This window comes from Desmodus rotundus, chromosome 9, assembly GCF_022682495.2.
Source record: "Desmodus rotundus isolate HL8 chromosome 9, HLdesRot8A.1, whole genome shotgun sequence".
NCBI lineage: Eukaryota > Metazoa > Chordata > Mammalia > Chiroptera > Phyllostomidae > Desmodus > Desmodus rotundus.
The window spans coordinates 78,709,652-78,733,705 of record NC_071395.1 but is presented as its reverse complement, the minus strand read 5'-3'; the positions used below and the strand labels follow the sequence as shown (position 1 = coordinate 78,733,705).

Genomic DNA, 24,054 nt, shown 5'->3' with positions numbered 1-24,054 from the left:
GCTTCTTTTTCTTTGGCCTAATTACATTTTTGTCACAGTCCATGGTAAAGAACAAAAATTAATAGAAAACAGTTTTTTTTTTAATGTATGAAGCTATTTATCAGAAATAAAAAATTGGAAATAACCATGCAGAATTAGGATAATGGTTAAATAATTTTGGCATAAATAGTTGATGAAATATTCTGTAGGCATTATATTTATGAGTTGAAATAACAATACGACAATGCAGTAAAATAAAATATATAGTTATAACTTTGCATAGTGAATAAATAAATTTAAAATAACAAAGAGGGTTAAGGTGTGATAAGAATTCAAGGGCATCTCATAAACTCAGGGTAGAAGGTGTCTATCTTTCTGCAATCTCTGTGCTAACTATCTATCTGCAAGTCAAAATCTATACATAGAAAATTTCTGAAAAGAAATATACCATCACGGGGATGCAAAGTACAGCATAGGGAATGTAATCAATAATATTGTAAGAACTATGAATAGTACCAAGTTGGTACTAGGCTTATTAGAGGGATCACTTCATAAGTTATTCAGATATCTAACCATTATGCTGTATATCACTGAATGTCAACTATAATTTTAAAAAGAAAGAAGACAAAAGAAAATAGAAAAGAAAAGAAATATACCAAAATGTAACTGGTAATCCTAATGGTGGAATTGTTCTTTCTACTTTTCTGTATTTGATAGATTAATCTTTATTAAATGTTCATGCTAAAAATCACTAATAATATAATGGCTTTTAATTAACTGCTAGTATTTTATGAAGTGTTTCTTATGCAACATATAAAAGAGCCCATAACACCCAAGTTTATGTAATATAAAGCCACCATCAGTAAATATATTCTGTTGAAACCTAACTCAGAACCAAACATGCCTTATCTGTGAAATCAGCAGTTCTGTAATATGTAAACCTTTATCTAGCCTTTATCTAGGGCTCTAATTTAAGAATTGAACTTACACTCTCTCCCTCCCAGGAGCACACACACACTCCTTTTTCCCTCCCCCCTCCTTTTCCCCCCTCCTCCCCACAGGCATGCATCCTAAACCCTAAGGGACCCCAAGAGGTTTACAACCATGGAGCAATGGGCAGCAGCAGCAGCTCCTCCAACTCTAACTCCCTGATCCTGTCCCCAAGGCCTGCTTTATTTTGACTTCTTATTGAGCCAAAGCTGCCTCTCCTAAGCCCACTTCCCCATTTAGTCCCTGTCCTGTTGCTTCTTCTATCCTAGGCCCTTACTTGTTTCACTGTCCCCAGCTTTAAAAAGTAAAAAAAGAAAAGAATTGAACTTAAATGTTAGTGTTTATTTAAACCTTTTGATTATTTTAACTCAGCATTTTCAGTTGGCTGACAAAGGAATCATGTTCAAAGGTTTTATAAAATGTGCAGGGGTAATTATGTATGCATAGAGTGTATATGTGCAAATGACAACTTTATAAATGTAAGAAGTCAAAGTATAAAAATTAGATAGCTATAAATTATATGCATTAGCTATCAGAATTATTTAGGATAGTATAGGGTAGTAATTCTAGGATCTGAGAAAGGGTACAATTGTACCAATTGCAAAAATATATAGGTTTCAACCTGACTTTTACCTTCTCTTATCCAGCACATGTTTGTTCTTCGGGAGCGACCTGAAACAGTGTTAATAGATCTCATTCAAAGGACAAAAGATGCAGTAAGAGAACTGGACAATCTGCAGTATCGAAAGATGAAGAAACTCCTTTTCCAGGAGGCACATAATGGACCAGCAGTAGAAGCACAGGAAGAAGAAGAGGTAGTAACTTAGAAATTACTCAAATATTGAGCTCTCTTTATTAGCTGCTTTCCTAATGCAGTTTGTCTTGCCATGAATCATTTAGATCAGTGGTTCCTAAACTGTGTTTTTTTAACATGGGTCCTGTAAGATCCCAGGAGAAAAGATTCTGAATTATTTAAACCCAACCCTTTCACAGTATTCGTTGGCATAGTAAAGCTCTGCAAAGTCTTTTATTAAAGAAACATGTCCACCGTTATTTAATCTAGCCCCTTTTAAAGCTCTTGGCCACTCACCACCATCCCCCCCCCCTTTTTTTTTTTGGTCTGATTCTCCAATTCCACAGGATACACTTTTGGAAGGATTTGAATTATAAACTCTGGAAGTTGCCGTTACTCACTCAGAAGTCATTACAAAATTAGTAGGCATTCTACTCTATCACCAGGGACCATTTATTCTTTTCAGTTCTGCATAGTTTCATTCCATTTACACAGTTCTAAAATACTCACTTTACAGATGAGTAAAGCGAGGCTCAGAATAATTAATTGACTCACCTCAGGTAGAGGCATGTGGGTTCAAATTCATATATCACTCACTCTCAAGGCCACATTCTTTCCATATTGCCTTTCAGGGGAAAATGGAAGTATAAATTTGCAATAGAAATGCTAAAGAACTTCCTCACGGGGAAATATGTAGCTTATTTGTGGACCTATCACTCTAAATATTTTCAGTTTTCTTCTTTGCTCCTGTCAGAATTCCAAAGCTTTAATTCTTTCATATTGCTTGCCAGTGAAAGACATCACTTTGCATTCTGACACCAGAAGCAGTAGTTACTTTTTTTTAATAGCACTGCATAATTAATGACCTGTAAAATACAATACTTTCTTACTACAGTTTTGGGTTTATTTTGTTTTATTCTTATAATAATCATTAGAAAATTGTTGGACTATTTTAAATAGATAAAATTTTTTAGCAAAGTTGTGAAATTAATAAAACTAATATAGTTAAATCTGTAGTTCTAATGTAGTGTCTCTGATAGGCTAGGGATATAAGTTCATATATATATATATATATATATACTAGTATATATATATCTATGTATAGAGTGAGATACACACCATGTGTCTATATATCAAGTTCTGCATATCTTACAGAATTTTGATATGATAAGACTGCTATAATGTTGGTGCCCAGATACCATTTCTTACCTAGTACCTTCAGAAAAGCAGTTTCATGATTGTGATTAAATATATAAGTAATATGTAATTTACAATTCACACAAAAATAGATAGGAATTAATATTAATTATCTGGTGGTAGATGATAGGCTAGAGACTATATTATGAGGAAAAAAGAAAAATAAACTTATAAAAGACTTCAATAAAAAAATAAGGGGTTGTTTACAGGATTTTTAAAAAGGTTGGGGCTTGTTTTAACCATGGGAATCATTGAGAAATAAGCAGAATCTCTATAGATAGCCCATGAGATATGTAGTAAAAATGGATTTCAAAAAATGCTATACATTGGAAATAACCCAGAACTGATGACCATACTTTTCTGTATGGTTGGTTTTTTGTTACTTATTTATTGGTCATTTTTATTTGTTTATTGTCAAGTAACGGTAAACTCTGTGGTCTTGACAAATAAAGAGAATTTCTCATGATAAACCTCTGACTTTCTAAAGACTGCGTGCCAAGCAATGTTCTAGGTACTTGTACTCAAGAATTCTAAAGAAATACAGGTATTTGAACCTAATACTCTTTTCCCTCAGGAACAAGATCATGGTGTTGGACGGACAGGAACAGTGAATAGTGTTGGAAGTAATCAATCTATTCCCAGTATGTCCATCAGTGCCAGTAGCCAAAGCAGTAGTGTTAACAGTCTTCCAGATGCCTCAGATGACAAGAGTGAGCTAGATATGATGGAGGGAGATCACACAGTGATGTCCAATAGTTCTGTCATCCACTTAAAACCTGTGAGTATTTGGGTTTCAGTGAAAAATTTGAACTTTGGTAAATAATTTTCTTTATCTGTTTAGTTTAAGAGGAGTTTTTTGTTGTTTGGGGTTGTGGGGTTTTTTTGGGTTTTTGTTGTTGTTGATTGTTAGGTTTGGTGGGGTTTTTTGTGTTTTTTTTGTTTTGTTTTTTGGATTTTTTGATGTTTCAGAAGTTTGGAACAATAGGCTTGTTAATTCTCAATTTAAGACCTGCATTTAGGAAACTAATGTTTTGAGAACACCAAAAGAATATTTTTAAAATCTTAGAAGAAAGAAATACAGAAATATGACATGTATTATTTGAAATTACTTAGATGGAAAATAAAGTAATTTAAAGTAGTAAGTATACACATGAAATTAATGATAGTAGTTGCCTCCTGGGAGCAAGAGAAATGGTTAGGATGATCAAAAATAGCTTTTATATTATCCATGTTTACATCTTTAAAATAAAACTGAGTGTAGTTGCAGAAAATTATAAATTCTGGATGTCACAAATAGGGGTGTTTGCTACATTATTCTATTCAAGACGGTAATTTTAAATTTCCTTGCAAATATTTGAAGGTCAGTAGTTCCTTTTAGCAATTAATAAGAATGCTTCCTTTTTAACTTTATAGCTTTCTGTAGGTATTACCTAAAATGTTAGTAGACATGTTAGCCAAAAATTGGAACCAACACAGTTGTCCAGCAACAAGTGAATGGATAAACAAAATGTGGTACATACATCTAATTATTCATCTGTGAAAAGGAATGAAGTTTTGATACATGCTACCTCAAGTGAATCTTGAGAACATTATGTCAAGTGATATAACGCAGACGCATAAAAATAAATATTGTGTAATTTTACTTATGTGAAGTACCTAGAATAGGCAAATTCATAGTGATAGAAAGTAGATTAGAGGTTACCAGAGACTGAATAGAGGATGAAATTGAGAATTTTTGTTAATGGATACAGAGTTTCCAATTGGGGTAATAAAAAGGTTTTGGATATAGTGGCAATGATTGCACAACCTTGAGAATGTAACTAATGCCACTGAATTGTATAGTTAAAAATAGTTAAAATGGAAAATTCTGTTAAGTTTTTTAAAATTTTAGGAAGTTATTAAGAATGATTAGATAAGTAGGAGTATTATTCAGAGCAAAATCATGTTTAATTTTTATATTCTTAATAGAATCATTGATATAAAAGATTAGTCCCACAATTTGAATGCAGACTGGTGCAGCCACTGTGGAAAACCGTATGGAATTTCCTCAGAAAACTAAAAATGGAACTGCCTTGTCACCCAGCAATTCCACTGCTGGGATTATACCCTAAGAGCCCTGAAACAGCAATCCAAAAGAACCTATGCACCCCAATGTTCATAGCAGCACAATTTACAATAGCCAAGTACTGGAAGCAACCTAAGTGCCCATCAGCAAATGAGTGGATCAAAAAACTGGTACATTTACACAATGGAATTCTATGCAGCAGGGAGGAAGAAGGAGCTTATACCCTTTGCAACAGCATGGATGGTGCTGGAGAGCATTATGCTAAGTGAAATAAGGCAGGCGGTGAGAGACAAATACCACATGATCTCACCTTTAACTGCAACATAATCAACAGAAGAAAAAAGCAAACAAAATATAACCAGAGACATTGAAGTTAAGAACAATCTAATAATAGCCAGAGGGGAGTGGGGAGAGGACAGTGGGGAGAAGGGTTTTCAGGAACTACTATAAAGGACACCTGGACAAAACCAAGGGGGAGGGTGGAGGTGGGGGAGGGAGGTGGGTTTGGCTGGGGTGGGGTAGAGAGGTGGGGAGAAAATAAAAAAAATTAAAAAATTTAAAAAATAAAAGATTAGTCCCACAATTAGTTGGTTGCTATTTCAGTTGACTTCTCTTTAATTAATGAACCAAAATAATATATAAGGAATGATATCAATTTACAGCTATTTTTCTAATACTTATCTTGGACATGTGACAGAAGTAATATAAAGATATTTTTAAGCTATATTTTGCTTCTAAAACCCGAGCCTTAGAGTAATTAATTGTATTACTGCCATGTTAAAATACTGCCTGCTGCATGTTTCATTTTCTTTATTTTCAAGCCATATGAGAACTTTTCAATTTCTCATATTAATGAGTAGGATATAAATCTAGCCTTATACATTTCCTTATTGTGACTCTATGGGCTGTTTCACACACTGAAGAAATAGTGTCTCCTGATTCTAATTATATTGAAAATAAAATGTCAACATTCCCCATTTTTGTTTGTTTTTGCTTTTAAAATTATGACTTGAGATTTGTTGATCAAGTTGTCTTTAACTTTCTTGAAAGTTCAGACAAACTGTGTTCACCTCAGATAGTGTTGTCTCTTTCTTTGTCTAGGAGGAAGAAAATTACAGAGAAGAGGGAGATCCTAGAACACGAGTGTCAGATCCCCAGTCTCCCCCGCAAGTATCTCGTCATAAATCACACTATCGTAATCGAGAACACTTTGCTACTATACGGACAGCGTCACTGGTAGGTACCTGAAGAAGAAGTATATTTTTCATGTTGGACCTTGGCATCTATATTCAAATACAACTTGCTTTTTGTATTTGAGGTTCATTTTACAAAAAAGTGCCTGTTACGAGAAAGATTATACAAAACACTTACTTTAAACTAATATAATCTTCAAAACATGTACATAAATAACTAGTATGTTAGAATATGTTAAATGCTCAAGAGAGCTATAAGATACTAAATAGGAATTCAAATTACTTTTAATTCAGGGCATAAAGGAAGTATTTATTATTTCTAGGCTCAGGGGAAAGGAGAAATGTTATTTCCACATGAGAATTAACAATAGGCCCTGACTGCTGTGACTCAGTGGGTTGGGTATCGTCATTCAGAGTGAAACATAGTGGTTTGATTCCTGATCGGGGTGCATGCATGGGTTGCATATCCGTCCTGGTTGGGGGCGTGAGAGAGGCAGCCAATCAGTGTTTCTCTCTTTCTCCTGCTCTCTAAAAAGAAATATTTCTTTTTAATCTTTAAAGAAAAAAAAGCATTAGCAATAGGAAATACTGAGGCTAACCAAAATGAAGGGGAATGTTTGGGAAATGCCAGGCAATATATTCAAAACATAATTCTTCTGATTTCCCAAATAACAATAAAAAATGGGTTGTCTGCTCATTTCAGGAACATTGATTTATTTATTTATGTATTTGCCAAATGATTATTATATTTTTTCAGGCTTTAAGACATTTTGCTTATTTTTAACTATACTTTTCATTTCTCTAATTCGTTTGTAACCTTTATATATTTCCTTTTTTATTACATTTATCAGGTTGACACTGGTTAACAAAATTATACAGGTTTCAGATGCCCAATTCTACAACACATCGTCTGTACAGTGTATTGTGTGTTTACCACCCCAAGTCAGGTCTCCTTCCATCAGCTTTTATCCCCCCTTTACCTGCCTCCCACTTCCCTCACTTCCCTGCCAGCCCCTCACCCACTGCAATCACACTGTTGTTCAAGTCCATGAGTTTTTTGTCTCTCTCTCTCTTTTTTTTTTTGCTTAATCCCCTCCTATCCCCAATAGCTGTCAGCCTGCTCTCTATTCTATGAGTGTGTCTCCATTTTGCCTGTTAATTCATTTTGTGCATTAGATTCCACATCTGAGTGAAATCATACAGTACTTGTCTTTGTCTAACTGGCTTATTTCACGTAGCCTCATGTTCTCTAGGTTCATCCATGTTGTTGCGAAGGGTAAGATTTCCTTTGTTTTATTTTTTTTTTAAATATAGCCAAGTAGTATTCCTTTGTGTAAATGTGCCATGGCTTTTTTTATCCACTCATCTACTGTTGGACACTTGGGCTTTTTTAATGGAATACCTATAATCCTGATTAGTCAGATAAGTAGAACCAAAACATAATAAAGGATTCTATGGATAGAAAGAAATTGTACTAAAATATTATGGGAAAAGTAGGCTATTGGAATATGTGACAGCAAGAAAAAAGATATGGGAGTTATTTGAATTATCAACTACATAGGCAGATTTTATAAATTCCATGCTATGACCCTTTAATCTGTATAATGTCGGGGAGGGGGTCAAGAACACCATCTCCCGTCATAATCCAGGTCATTCCTACTATTCTGCAATATCCAAATAACTCTTTGAACAGAGCAAGTGGCAAAGCTGCTTAATTTTTTTCGTGACTATTTCAATAAACACCTAGAGTGGGGCCAGTTTGTGGGGAAACATCTTTGTGACTTGGCATATATTAAATGTTTCTCAGGCAAGTCTCCTGTCCCAAAATTTGGCTCCCTCAAATTAATTTTAAAAACTTAAGTTATGGATTTAGAAAACTTAAGATCCATATCCTTAAACTTAATGATTCCATTTATTTCAAATAAAAATTCAGAGTATGTAGATTCATTTAGAAAGATAAGCATAGCTATATTATTTAATATATTTATTCAATATATTTACCATATGCCATAATTCAGTCTTCTTTTGCCTTGGATTTTTTTCCATACAATAAAATACACAGCTCTTAGGTATTATTCAGTTTGAAGAGTTTTTACCATAATACATATATACCTATGTTAACCATCACCTACAAAAACAAGAAATGTGAAATTTCATACAATACCAGAAAGTTCCTTTTATATCTCTCTTTAGTCAGTTCCCCATTTTCATGGCCACCACTTTCTATGTCTTCACTATTGTTAAGTTTAACTGTTTTCGTATTTTCTATAAGTGAAATCACACAGATTTACTCTTTTATGTTGAGCTTATTTTGCTCAGCTTAATGGTTTTAAGATTCATCTATGTTGTTGTGTTCAGTCTTTTTTATTACTATAGTTTTCCATTGTATGGATATACTACTATTTTTTTATTCATTCCTTTTGTTGATGAGAATGTGGTTTGAATCTCATTTTGAGCTATCACACATAGGTTGCTAGAAATATTCTTGCACAAGTCTTTATGTGAATGTGATGTTTTAATTTCTTTTTGGTAAATACCTAACTGTAAAATTGCAGGCTCATAAGGTATACGTACGTTTTTCTTTATAAGACCATGTCAAACAGTTTTCCCAAATGGTTGTACTGTTGGACTTGTCCATTAGCAATGTATAAGAGTACCAGTTGGTTCACATCCTCTTCAGCATTTGGCATTGCCAGTCTTTTTTATTTTAGCTATTCTAATAGGTGTCAAATGGAATCTCATAGTGGTCTTTTTTTTCATTTCTCTATGACTAAAGATATTGCCAAAATCAGCCTTTCATGTGCTTATCGTCAGTTCATGTACTTCAGTGAACTCTTTCTTTGAGTCTTGTGCCTGATTTCTTGTTCAGATGCTCATCCTTTTAATATTGCTTTGTAGGAGTTCTTTATATAGTCTGGATACAAGTATTATGTGTCATATAGATCATGCAATTAATTTTTTTCTCAATCTGTGATTTAACTATTCTTTTTTTACTGTTTTGATTAGAAATTAATTTTTTTTAATTTTAGTTTTAAAATCCAGTTTAAACAACCCAGTTAAAATATGGGTAAAGGACTTGAATAGACATTTATCCAAAGAAGATGTGCAAATGGCCAAACAAGCACATGAAAAGATGCTCAACATAAGTTTTAATTAGGGAAATACAAATCAAAACTACAATGAGGTACCACCTCACACCCACTAGAATGGTACCTCTCTATTAAAAAGAAAAGAAGAAAAAGAAAATAACAAGTGTTGGAGAACATACAGAGAAATTGGAACTCCTGTGTACTACTTGTAGGAATGTAAAATGGTTTGGCTGCTGTGGAAATAGTTGATTATTCCTCAAAAAGTTAAACATAGAATTAACACATGACCCAGCTATTCTACTCCAAGGTATATACCCTAAAGAATTGAAAATAGGTATTCAAACAAGTGCATGTACACACATGTTCATAGTAGCATTGTTCACGACAGCCAAAAGGTGGAAACACCACAAATACCCACAATACATGAGTGGATAAACAAATTGTGGTATGTACATACAGTGGAATATTATTTAGCTATAAAAAGGAATGAAGTACTGATACATGCTATACAACATGGATGAAACTTGAAAACATGCTAAATGAAAGAAGCCAGCCACGAAAGGTCACTTACCATATGATTCTATTTGTATGAAATATCCAGAATAGATAAATCCAGAGGCAGAAAATAGATTGGTGGTTACCAGAGGGGAAGAATAGGGAGCAACTGTGTAACAGATAAAGGGTTTCTTCTCAGGTGATAAAAATATTTTGAAACTAGATAGAGGTGATGGTTACATAAAATTATGAATGTACTAAATGCTGCTGAGTTGTTTGCTTTAAAATGATTAATGTTACATTACATGAATTTCACCTCAATTAAATCCAGGTAGTACTTTTTTCCTTTATACTCTGCGCTTTTTGTGTACCCAAGAAATATTTGCCTACCCCAAGGTCATGAAGATATTCTGTGTTTTCTTCTGCTTTATGATTCTGGATTTTATGTTTAGGTTAAAGAATTCTTTTCAAATTAATTTTTTAATGTAGAGGGATAGAGGAGTCAAAGTTTTTGTTTTGTTTTTTAATGCAGAGAATCAGTTGTTTTAGCAGGATTTGTTTTAAAATGTTTTTCTTTCCTCTTTGAATTACCTTGTCTATTTGGTAGAAATCAGTTGAATATGTATGGGTCTGTTTCTAGATTTTATTCTGTTCCTTTGATCTATTCAGCCTATCCTTAAAGCCACATTATTTTGTTTACTGAAGTGTACATCTTCCAACTTGTTTGCCTCTCAAGATTGTTTTGGCTCTTCTAGGTCCTTTACATTCCCATATAAATTTTAGAACCAGCTTGTCCGTTTGTTTAGAAGACCTGCTGGATCTTTAACTGGGAAGTGCTACCTGGGATCTGTTATATTAATTACCTACTTAATAGTTGAGTGGTCTAAAATGTCTTTGAAAGAAAAATGTTTTGCGTTATTTTATTCTTTTCTTCCAGGTTACAAGGCAAATGCAAGAACATGAGCAGGACTCTGAGCTTAGAGAACAGATGTCTGGCTATAAGAGAATGAGGCGGCAACATCAAAAGCAGCTGATGACTCTGGAGAATAAGTTAAAGGCTGAGATGGATGAACATCGCCTCAGATTAGACAAAGATCTTGAAACTCAGCGTAACAATTTTGCTGCAGAAATGGAGAAGCTTATCAAGAAACACCAGGCTGCTATGGAAAAAGAGGTGGCTGATTCAGTACTACTATTTATTCTAGCCTTTGATCACCTCAGAATTAACCAAGGTAGCATTTTGATGTTAGGACATCTGTTCCCCAGAACCAAGCAAACCAAATGGGGAAAGGGAGAAATATTTATGTAAGTGCATAACATCAAGGACTTAAGGGTTGCTGGTTCGATTCCCAGTCAGGGACACTCAAGAGGCAACCAAACATTGATGTTTCTTACCTTCTCTTTCTCCCTCCCTTCCTCTCTCTCTAAAAATAAATAAATAAAATCTTTTAAAAAATTTAAAAAGTACTGAGTCTGGGAACCAATGAAAATGGGATCATTTCCTGACATTTGATAGTTTTATAGTGTCACAGGAGTAAGTCCTTCAGTATTCTGGGCCTTGGATCCCCTGGTTATTGAGTTTGAGAAATCACCCCTCAATAGGAGATTTAGGTCTCAAAAAAAAAATTCGTGATTCTCTTCTCTATGTATTTTTTTTAAACTTTTTAAAATTTATAGCAGGATTTTAATGTCAGAATAGTTAAAGATTATTATAATATATAGGGAACTTGTAGAGGTTGTAAATTCAGATAAAGATTTAGTCTATTTGTTTATTTATAAATAAGCGTCATTCTACCATATGATAATGGTATATTTTTAAGGAGTTTTGTCATGTGAAACTTTTTCTTCTGTTTTCGTATCCCATCATTTTGTCTTGAGAGTCACATTTTTCAAGTAAAGTGAAAACTTCTCAGTAAATTCACACAAAATCATCAAGTCATCAAATATGTCTGGCTATTTCACATTGAGGCATTATCATAGTTACCCTATTCACCTTTTCCCTCCAGAAAAGAAAAGCCACTCTCTTACAATAGTAGAGAAGTTAGCAAAATAATTTATGGTGTAAATAAAATAGTTGATTTTGAAATAATTTGATGAAAGAATGTACAGATAACTTAAAATTATTATGGGCTTCGGGCAGTATTTTTAATAACTTGAGAAGAGGTAGAAACAAAGCTATTTGCCCTGGCCTGGTAGCTCAGTTACTTAGAGCAGCATCCTGATACCCCAGGGTTGTGAGTTTGGTCGCCAGTCAGGGCACATGAGAGAATCAACTGATGAATGCGTGAATGGGTGAAACAAATGGTGTCTCTCTCTCTCTCTCTCTCTCTCTCTCTCTCTCTCTCTCTCTCTCTCTTTCTCTTTCTCTCAAATCAATCAATCAATTTTTTTTTAAAAAGGAAACATATTTAGGAGAACAATTCATGAAACAAAATGCAATATGATCACGAATTTGTTTAAGCTATATAGATACATGAAAAAATTAGGAAGGGTATGCACCAAAATATTTATATTGGGTATTTCTGGGTGCTGAAATCATGTAAGATTTTTCTTCTTTGTGTTTTTCTGTATTTCCTAAATATTCGACAATGGGTTTGTATTGCATATATAATCAAAAGTAAGTTAGTATGATATATATAATATTTAACATTTTCATATCATTTAATATATAAATTGAAGGTCAGTGTTTCATTTGAAGATGAATATATTATTTAATATAAAAGTAAATCTAGGTAAAAGGTCATGATTTAGTTATATTTTTAGATATATATTTTTTTTGTTTCAATGTGAGGAGGGCATACTCCTGTTAAATGAAAAAATAGTGATAAGTTTTGACTCTGTAAAAGATCAAATTTTTTTTGACATTTTATTCATTTATTTTAAAGGTGAATTTTATTTTACTGGTTCTCTGAAATTCATATAATAAAAGATCTGAGTAGTACTACTTCTTTTTTTTTTTTTTTTCTTATTGTCCTCTCGTGCCTTTAAGAGCCAGCCCTATACTCAGGACAGCCCTCCTAAACTGAGAGGGAGATTGCTGTGTGTCCTGCCGGACTCCCGAGTAGTACTTATTAATAATTATTTGGGAATTTCTATTTTGGTAATGCTTATACTGATTTTATGTTCTTGGAGGAACAAAGGTATCTTTGGTGATGTGTATTAAACTGCTACTTTGAATCTACTTAACTAATTTGATCCATTTTTAAAATTTCTTATAGGCTAAAGTGATGGCCAATGAGGAGAAAAAATTCCAACAACATATTCAGGCCCAACAGAAGAAAGAACTGAATAGCTTTTTGGAGTCCCAGAAAAGAGAATATAAACTTCGAAAAGAACAACTTAAGGAGGTACTTCCCTTTATAAAAATTTTCAAGCCAGTTATCCGATTATTATCAATACCTAATGCTAATCAACTTACAGAATCATTAGGATAAATTTTTCTTTTCTTTTAGTTTTTTTCTTCCATTACAGTTGACACTGAATATTACATTAGTTTCAGATCCACAGCATAGTGGTTAGACATTTAAATAACTTGTGGTCTCCGCAGTAAGTCTAGTACTCACCTGACACCATATATAGTTATTAAAATGTTACTGACTATATTCCCTGTACAGGATAAATTTTTCTTTTGTTGTTTGTAGTCACTGAATGTATATTTGAATAAAGACATTAATTGTAATCACTTTATTTGTCAGTGGACTAAGAATCCTCAGTTCACTAGGATCTAAAAGGAATCATCTCCTGAAAATGTAAACTATTTTACTTCTAATAGCTTTCCTGTCCATTTATTAAGTACTGACTCACTAGAAATAAAAATATTTGAGATGTAAAAAAAGTTACTATTATCATTAAAATAAACCGTACCTTCTTTTTTTTTTTTACTTTTGGCTCAGAAGATTACAATAATTTGTTCTTATTCTGATTTTAACATAGTGCAAGGGTAAGGACCTATTTGCTTATCACATTTTCTTTAATAGCAGAACATGTCGATTATTTCTTTACGGCCACATGCTTACATATTCATTTGCCCTCTATGAGCTACTCTCTTGAACCTCTTCTAAAAGCAGATGTAGTCTAACTTTGAAAAGCCTTAATTGTTCCAAGGCAATTTCTTAAAAGGGATAATTACTCAGGATTGCGTTCAGGACAGAAAAATGATGTCTCAGTTTCTAACCCACTCTCATAGACTGATTGAAATTTTTAGCCCATGAAATCAATTATTAGCACACTGATAAATTAGTTGATCTTGACAAAACAACAGTAGTCTCTTTGATATTAATGCTTTTGTGTGTGTAGGAATTTGCTTTATAATCACATATATAAGTCTTATTATGTACATACTGGTGGCACAAAGACTTGCTGTATATACCTGGCCAAGTGAACTTTGACAGGATTTAGAGGGTATAACCTACGACATGTTCCCATGACTATAATGCAGAAGCCAAACTCTATACTGGAACATTGGGTTTGAAAAAATTGTAAATAGGGTTCACAACTTTAATAAGTATCCAACAAAATGCGGTTCTACAGTTTTGTTTCCCCATGAAATGAAATTTTAGCTTTGTGGGTACATTGGTTTAGATACTTCTTTGATAATATAACTTATAGTCCTACTAATAAATTCATTTTGTTTAGGAAGTCAAATTTGTATATGTTTACTTAGAATAATAATTCTCTGTTCAGAGGAAGGGACGTAGAGTCTTGGTAGGGAAGTTCCCTGTCAGAAGATTTTTTGAAGGCTACCCAGGTAACTCTGTATGTATGTGCCTGTGTTACCCCTCTCTCCTCCCACAGTGCACACACACATGCCCCTGCACTGAGGGCTCCTAATTTACATGCTTTTTATTTGATGTGTTTGAGTATCTATGACTAAAGTTATAAAGGATTGTGGGTTTTTTTAGTAAGAGGGGAAAGACCATAAGGTTAGTAGTCTCTGAGAAATCATTTTATACCTAGGAAAGGTGGTTGATTTATAATTTATATTCCTCACAGTGGTGATGCTTTCTAGGTTGAAAATATACCAGTACTAATTAGTATTCTAGGGTTTGCTTCATTGAGTGTGTTGTCGGGGCTCTTGTCGGGGAAGAGTTTTTATCTCTTCCAATAAAATGCATTGTCATTGAGGTAGTGTGTGAGGTGGTATTTAAAATGCTGTAGAAAACATTGTTTTTGTTTGCTCAGTAGTTATTAATTCTGAATATTAAATACCTTTCATAAGGAAAATCTCTATTGTCCCATAGTTTTATTGATTTTCTATTTAATTACCAATTCTCTTAGATTGAGTCCATCCATAATTTTGCCCAAAACTTAGTATTTGTGTTGTCAAAAACCAAGAAGTGAAACATAACTACATTTTAACCCTAATTTTAATTAGCATATGATTTTTACCTGAAAGCACTCCTTCTGTCTCAGGAAGGATTTAAAGAAAGGTGTGTCTTACTTCATTTACCAGTTATTTTGTGCTTTTTGAAGCTAGAAACCATTGTAAATGTAGTTGTGCCAAGTCAAAAGGATATACATCCTTTCTAGTGTACATTTCTTTTGGGTAACTCAAGGAAGAGAAGAATATGACCTACCTCCTTAAGGTCATTGCCTTGCTTGAGCATTAGAGAGGACATAGATAAAATACTTTTATTTAAATTTATCAGCTACCAAATGGTACGTTCACATAGTTAATTTTTATGTATTCTTAACTTAGTTGTTTTTTATGTTGCTAGGAGCTGAATGAAAACCAGAGCACTCCCAAAAAAGAAAAACAGGAGTGGCTTTCAAAGCAGAAGGAGAATATACAGCATTTCCAAGCAGAAGAGGAGGCTAATCTTCTTCGACGTCAGAGACAATACCTAGAGCTGGAGTGCCGGCGCTTCAAGAGAAGAATGTTACTTGGACGCCATAACTTAGAACAAGATCTTGTCAGGGAGGTACGTTTAAATGATGTGAAATCATGATCTTTCCTGAAAATATGTCAGTTACATCCCACCCTCAGGGCCTTTGCACTTGTATGTCCCGCTTCCTACATCCCTCTCCTGGTATTCATGTGACTTGCTTTCTCCCTTCCTTCAAATCTCTCTTCAAATGTCACCTCCTCAGAAATGCCTTCCCTGACCACAAAATTCTTCTCTCTTCTTTAAATGTTCTTCTTTGTGCTTCTCTCTCTTACATACATGTAATTTTTTGAAGGAAGTCTCTCTCCCCAACTAGAATGGAAATTATATGAAGTCACAGATCAGGTCTTTATATGCTTAGTGTCTGGCCCACAGTAGACATTTAATAAATATGAAATCCATGAATAAAAGAAGTACTAATTTTTAAATATGAGAAAATTGGATGTTTTGCCTTTTGATCTGCAATGGATGCTATGCAGTGTATGTTGCCATTTAACATTTTTCTCACATAAAAGTTCTTAGTTTATTAATCCTCTCATGAAAAATCTGTGCAATCACCACAGATAAAGTAACTAAATAATCTTTACTGCTGTTGCCAATCTCCAGCTCACATTTTGCCAGCACCAACATTGATTGGCCTTTACAGTCCCCATGACTTTCTTCATTCTGTCTTTGCATTGCTTTCTCTTTTTTCTGAGGTCATCTTCTCAGATAGGCCATAGCTTGCACGTCTATGGTCTGAGTTCATTTTTCTTGGTGTGATCCGAGGAATCATCATTAAATCATGAATCATGCCAAAGCCAAAATGGGTTCTGAGTCCAAACACAAAGATGACATCTGGTGTGGCCTTACACATTTCGGCTAGTTTTTCCTGAATATCTGTCTTAGGTGTATTGTTGCCTTCTCAGGGTGAAGGATGTCAGTGAGCATTTGTTTCTGCTGAAGTAGTCTGTTGGTGGACTTCGTGTGTTGTTACTGTTCATGATGGCAGCCGATCTTCAAGCAGCCACCAAGGAAAAAAACTAACACATTTAATAATCATGTAATTTTTAATTAGGCAAATGTTGAAAGTCTTATACCAATGAAAACAATTGTTCTCATTATCTGGGATACTTATGAGCATGGATTAATTTATTTCCAAGAGTGGCTTAAAATAAACTTCAAATATAGCATAATTGTTCAAATTCACTAATACCTAAGGAAAGGCATATTGAAACAGTGGCATCAATTAGATAAGCACAGCTTAAAAGATTGGTAACATTGAGTCTGAGTAATGGCATAGGGAAATGGGTAGTATTGGTAAAAGTTTAAATTAATACTACCCTTTTGGAACATAATTTGAAAAAAGCTTTCAAAATGTAATACGTATACAGAGGGGGAACCCCCCCCGCAAAATGGAATTATCTTCTGGAGGGTGGGCTCCTTATACAGGATTCCCCTGCTAGGTGAGTGTTCTAGGAACCCATCTGTATCAGTGTACCAGCTGGCATTGTTGTGAGAGGCTGCATTTGGCTTCAGTGAACTTTTTTGGAAGACTTTCAGTCTGCCCACTTCATGATGGGTGATTTATGAGTGCACTTGCCCACACTGTGCTGCGTGTTCAACAGTTTTTGACCAAAAATGGCATGACCCTCGTGCTCCACCCTCCCTATTCACCAGATCTCGCCCCTGTGGGCATTTTTTGTTGTTTCCCTGGATGAAAAAAAGTCCTCAAGGGAAATGTTTTACTGATACAGAAGTGGTGAAACAAAAAACAGCAGAAACACTAAAAGGCATCAGTATTGACAAGTTCAAAAACTGTTTTGAGCAGTGGGAAAAAAGTCTCGATAGGCGTATTGCATCAAATGAAGAATACTTTGAAGGTGACTGAAATTTAAACATACAAGAATAAATACACAGTCTTTTATAAATACAGATTTTTGGGGGTTCCCCCCTCGTACTTTTACACATCAAATCCATTTCTAGAAGTCTATCCTAAATAAATAATAACATGGTTATCTGGTGCATCATGCATATATATTTATTGAAAATTTGTTTATAAAGCAAAAAAAATAGAAAAATTATGATACTGTAAAACAGAAGCTTACTATGAAACTTTAAAAAAAAAGATCAGCGTGTAGTGATCTGATCTGGATATATGTCCATTTATATTGTTAGGCGAAGAAAGCACATTACATGCCTGAAGTGTATATTCTTACTCAATTTTTAAAACTATATTTTCCTACAATAGATATGTCACGATAATGGGGAAGGTTGGGAAACAATTGTAACAAACTGTTGGCCTCTGGAAAAAGGGTGTACAGAGGAAGAAGGGACAAGTTGGACTTCTACATTGTGTGTGTGTTGTACACTTGTTCTTTTTAGTCTCAAAGAAAGAATAATAACATTTATTGAGCATTGTGCTAGGTACTATTTTGAGAACTTTCCACTTATGATCTCATTGCATCTTCAAATCTGTGAAATGGGTACGTATTATCTCTCGCTTGAGAAGTGATGAAACTGAAGCACAGAGAGTCTAAATCACTACCCTAAGGACTGGGAGCCCTCTTCAAATATAAAAGTAAGAAACAATAAATAAAAGGAAGGAAGGAAGGAAAGACATTAAGCCTCTTCAGATAGGTTTGATATGTCTTAAGCTTATTGAATAAAATAGTATTAATGAATAATAAATGAATAGAATAAGGAAATTTGTGCAACTAATTCCCCATCTACTGCTGTTTAAAAAAGTATGTGCTGATCTGATCTGCATATGTGTCCATGATATTGTTAGGTGAAGAAAGCACGTTATATGCCTATAGTGTATATTGCTATTCAGTTTTTAAAACTGTATGTTTTTCTTTAATAGATGTGTCATGATAAGCATGGGGAGGAAGGTTTGGAAATGATTGCAGCAAACCGTTGGCCTCTGGAGAAGGGGTTTGCAGAGGCAAAAGGGACAAGTTTGACTTCAACATTGTGTGTGTGTGCATGTGTGGGTGTTACTATGCAGCCTTTATTGAACCAGATTTTCCATCTCTTTCCTGGTTATTCTGTTTCTGAGGATGTTTCCCTGGTATCACACAGCAGTAAATTATACTTTTTGTCTTTGCTTTACGGATTAGGAGTTAAATAAAAGGCAGACCCAGAAGGACTTAGAGCATGCCATGCTACTGCGACAGCATGAGTCCATGCAAGAACTGGAGTTCCGCCACCTCAACACAATTCAGAAGATGCGCTGTGAGTTGATCAGGTTGCAGCATCAAACTGAGCTCACTAACCAGCTGGAATATAATAAGCGAAGAGAACGAGAACTAAGGCGCAAGCATGTCATGGAGGTTCGACAACAGCCTAAGAGCCTGAAGGTACCTTTAACCTAAGCTTCTTGACGGGGAACAGAAATAAGAGGCATCCACGTAAACAGTAAAAGTCTAATAAGACAGATGTCTGTCATAAAGAAATTGAATAAACTTTTTTCTTTTCATTTTGAGCATGTTTGGTTAGTTTTAATTTGGAGTGTCTGTAGCTGCATGTAGCAACATACAGCTTTTATGTATTTCTCACCAACTACCAAAAAATAGCCAAAACTTTTAACTGTTGAGTTCCATAAATAAGAATCAAAATTCTTATTTTAAATGTACCCAAATGTTCAGTTCTGATATTACATGTCAACATTTAACCTGTGGGCTTCTCTCTGTCAATTTTGGAATCTTACTTGGTCTAAATGTGATTTGTATCCAAAAAAGACAGTAAGTTCCTAATCAGTACAGATGCCACTGAATGAAAAATGCCTCTGCCTTCACTGTCTGTGCTTATCTGAAGAGGCATAGTGGAATCGTCACAGAACTTTACGTTTTGTACTCGTATTTGCTTTGAATAGAGGAATTCATTTGCATGGTATGAAATTTGAAAGATACCAAAGTGTGCTGTACTATTTAAAGTTAAAGGTTTCCCTCTCCCTGCTTTGTCCCTCCAGCCACCTGATCCACCAACCCCCTTCTCCGATGTCAACCAGACTTAACAATTCCAAGAATTTTTCAAGTTTTATAACTTGTAATAAATATTTGAAGGAGTATAGTCACATGAATCTTAATAAACTGAAACCACCCACTTTTAGGCTAGCATCTATATTAGTACCTCAGTTAGTCTGTACCTGTCTGCACACTTCAGACTTTTATTTATATCCAGTTAGGTCCAGGTCCCACGATATGTTTTTAAAGACCTTACCTCTTTCTAAAACTATTTGGTAATTAAACTGTTCTTGGTCTTATCTGAGTAATTGTCCTGAACTGCAGTTCATTCATGGAGGTCATTTGTGTCAAAATCTTGAAGCTACGCCACACCCTGTGGTATCCCCAGTTCCCACCCAATTCCATTTAAACAAGCTGTCTTGGACAAAATATAGAAGCAAAGCTGTTTTACCCTTTCCTATGAACCTGAGTAAAATTGCACTTTGCTGTGCGTGTCTTCAAACCAGCTAATTATAACATCATTTACAATGTAGCTTATGTTGACCTTCTTTAGTCATTGCAGAAAAATTGGAATTCCTAATGATTTTTCAGATTTATTTTGTCTTTTTACTGGAGAGGTATATACTCTTTGGCTATAGATTTTTAAAACAACATTTCTATGAAATTAATTATGGTTTTAAAGTTAGCAGTGCCCAGAAGTAAACCAAACTGAAAGCTTATTAGTTTTTATAGTCATACCATAAATTTTATATATGACAGCATTTCTCTGCGATAGCTGTTCAATATTTAACCCTTCCTATTTCCTGTTGCTGGAGCCTTTTCACTTTGAAAGCTTATAAACACTAGGCTGATTTTCACAGATACTATTCAGAAATTAAGAAAATAATATTTACATTCACAGTCAGACTTTGAATAGAATGCCTCCTTCTGATGACAGATGAGCTCAAGAATTCCCATAAAGAAATTGTTCTGCTAGTTTAGTAGGAAAGAAAATCACCAAGTTCCTCTTAGTTTTGTATATCTATCTACTTGCTCAAAACAGACTAGATTTTAATACCAGTTACCCTGTTTTTATTTGCTTAAGTCTTTAGTTGCCTCTTTCAACTTTTTCTAAGACTTTTTTTTAATTTAATTTTTTTTAAAGATTTTATTTATTTTTAGAGAGAGAGGAAGGGAGGGAGAAAGAATGGGAGAGAAACATTAATGAGCAATTGAAATATTGATTGGTTGCCTCTCGCACACCCCTAACCAGGACTTGCCTGCAACCCAGGCATGTGCCCTGATCAGGAATTAGGAATCAAACTGGCAGCCTTGAGATTCGTGGGACAATGCCCAACCCACTGAGCCATACCCATCAGGGCTCTAAGATTTAAAAAAGGGCTAGGGTAACTTCACTTTGAACACTTCTATGAGTTGACTAGGATTTATGGGGTTTGGGGTACTGTCTGTGGAATGGTTTGGGTAAACACCTATTGCCTGTTCTGCTGTCTCTTCACCTGCCATCCAAATGGTGCTTTGTCCAGTGTTATATGAGTAGAAACCACTACAGCTTATATTCATCTTGTTTTCACTGAGTCAGACTTTGAGGGGTATAGCCTATTCTTGGTATAGGTATTACTGTTCTTATTGAAAATGTATCTATGTGAGATGTATGAGGTCTGTCCCAAAGGTGTCCAGCCATGTAGTATGAAAAATTAGAGAGATTTATTGAAGAAGATACAAGATACAAGAAACATTGTACATAAGACAATGACACCTCAGTTCCCTTCATAGTAGGCACCTTGGGACCTCACACAGTTCTCCCAATCACCATCAGCTGTCCTGTCGTATTTTCCTGAATCTCATTGACTCTCTGAAATCTCTTCCCTTTCAAAGGTGATTTTAGCTGGGGGGGGGGGGGAAAGCCAGAAGTCGTAGTGTGCTAAATCTGGGCTGTAGGGGGGCTGAGTCACCTGGGTGATTTAATGTTTCACCAAAAAACTCTGCACGAGACGTGATGCATGAGCAGGCATGTTGTCAAGCTGCCGATCACCAGCTGCCCACAGCAATAACCTTCTGAATCATCCATATAGTTTCTGTGAAGGAATGTTCAAGCTTAACACAAAGTTTGATGCAGATTTGTTGCTCTACTCACCCAGTCACTTTGAATGCGATGGCCACACAGTACACATGCTCACTCAACAGCGTCTAAAGCCCCCACCGACCAGTACAGTGGAGTCATCATTGTTCACACATGCACTTTCCAGTCCACTCTCCTGGGCTGCCAGGTTACATTGATGTTGAGCAAACGATTCTCGTTATATTAACAATGGATAGACTTTTTCTGGACAGACCTCATATGTTAGCTAAACCTATTGTAATCATTTCACAATATATATAAATCAAACCATCATACCTTAAATGATGGTTTACCTTATACCTTACCTATACCTTAAATTTGTTCAGTGATATGTGTCAGTAATTTTAAATTTTTTTTCAAGGAGTTATTTTTCTCATTAGGCTAGTGATATACGGTTTTCTTGGTACAATATTTTAAAAATAAAAACTTAAAAGAATGGAGGCTGTTACACAGAGGCAGAAAGGAATGTCTAAATTTCATTGTTCCATTCCTGGCTAACTTGGAAGAATTTTTTTAACCAAGGACAGTATTTAAGAGCAGTGCTGTCAAGCATAGCTAAACCGAGATTTTCTTATCTTTGTAGCTAGACATCCCTTCACAGGATAAAGGTATATGAGTATGACCTAGTGCCTCAGTTGGAGTAAAATATGGAAGGGTTATATTTAATGTTGTAGTGTGTGGGAAGGCAAAAACTACTTCCTTGACAAGGGTAACTTTGGTCATATATGCATTTCTTGCACATTGTATCAGATAATATGTGACAGTATTTATATTAGGTAAAATAATTTCATCTATAGATTTTTGCCTTATTGTAGTAAATGAATATTTTCTCACTTGTGGGCTTGATCAATATACTTTATAGTAATATATTTCATCATATTAAATTTTGTTAAAACCTGAGTTCATAGAATGCCTAACCTGTGATTAACCAAAAACTAAAGGCAAAACTCCTACATCTCTGAGCTCAGATTATTTTATCTCAGAAATGTTTATGTAATTCCCGTTTATCATCACCCTGAGAACGCTTGTCCCCTCCTTTGGCCCATACTTTTTTTTGACCTTGGAAAGATTAGTTAACTCAACTGACTTTCAAGTTTTTGCGTGTGGTGTTAAAGAGTGAACTATTACATGATGTGTATCTACCTAGTTTGTTCCCTTAAGGAAAAGACCAATTATAATAACAATATTAGTTACTAATACCCTATTTTGATGGGGTCTGTCATAGACTATGTGGTTGGAGTTGAGATTGTCATTAAAAGAAATTGGAACAAAGTGTCCCAGATAAGAACAGTGTACATATGCTTACATTCAACCCTAGAGGTCTGATAAAATATTGTCTGTGCTTTTATATCTACTATACTTGCTGCATGAGAAGAAACTTAATTTTCTGTCATCAGTATATACAGTAATCAAAACTAATTTTAATGTTTACTCAAGTTGCTAAACTTACTAGTAAGGTAGGAAGTAGTATTGCTTTAAGTCCTGTGATAAATGACTCTGGTATTATAATGATTTAAACTAGAGTTTTGGTTATTAAAATGTATAGAATTCAGAGATTTGACTCATTAGGCAAATGCAAAAGTACCTGCAACCTGATGATCTTACCGTTTTGTTTTTCCTCTCCCTTTCTTCTAGTAGCCTTTGTTTTCACGTAAGCATAAGGTATTCCCAATGCCATGTGCTAAAAATTATATACATTTATTTTTTCCTTTCTAGTCTAAAGAGCTCCAAATAAAAAAGCAGTTTCAGGACACCTGCAAAATCCAAACCAGACAGTACAAAGCATTAAGAAATCACCTGCTGGAGACTACACCAAAGAGTGAGCACAAAGCTGTTCTGAAACGGCTCAAGGAAGAGCAGACCCGGAAGTTAGCCATCTTGGCTGAGCAGTATGACCACAGCATTAATGAAATGCTGTCCACACAAGCTGTGAGTTTGTTTTATTTAGGCAAAACAATTTAGTAGCCCCATCCTTCTACCACCTGAATAAAATCCCAGCAATTAAAATATTAGTTGAAAGTGATAGTTCTCCTGCAGCTTGGGAAATAGTGGTGGTGCTCCATATTCTTCTGGCTCTCAGCATTGCTTGGAAGCAGGCATGATGTGTACAGAATTCTCATTGGTCCATTTAGACGTGAAGTTCTAAGTAGGCTCTTTGCTGATACCTCTTATGTTTAGCACATAATCCACAAGATTAGAGCAGCGGCTTTATTAAGGAGTGGGCAAAAAGTAGTACTGTATTGGGAATGCAAATGGTCATATTTGAGTGGTAATATAAAATATTTTCTATATAAGTTTTGTA

The 24,054-nt window shown here is 34.7% G+C and overlaps 1 protein-coding gene and 1 pseudogene across 6 annotated transcripts in view; one reads left to right on the top strand and one right to left on the bottom strand.

Annotated features, from left to right (window-relative positions):
* The window catches only part of TAOK1 (TAO kinase 1), a 137,760-nt gene that overhangs the window by 97,739 nt on the left and 15,967 nt on the right, over window positions 1–24,054 (top strand). For all 6 annotated transcript variants that reach the window (XM_045199370.2, XM_024565241.3, XM_053912089.1 and 3 more), the window contains 8 exons: window positions 1,617–1,784; window positions 3,534–3,737; window positions 6,126–6,260; window positions 10,739–10,975; window positions 13,020–13,148; window positions 15,519–15,722; window positions 18,788–19,027; window positions 23,469–23,681. In XM_045199370.2, coding sequence (XP_045055305.1) covers window positions 1,617–1,784; window positions 3,534–3,737; window positions 6,126–6,260; window positions 10,739–10,975; window positions 13,020–13,148; window positions 15,519–15,722; window positions 18,788–19,027; window positions 23,469–23,681 — 1,530 coding nt within the window. The remainder of the gene's footprint in view (window positions 1–1,616; window positions 1,785–3,533; window positions 3,738–6,125; window positions 6,261–10,738; window positions 10,976–13,019; window positions 13,149–15,518; window positions 15,723–18,787; window positions 19,028–23,468; window positions 23,682–24,054) is intronic.
* On the bottom strand, window positions 12,769–12,858 carry LOC112309004 (small Cajal body-specific RNA 11; annotated as a pseudogene).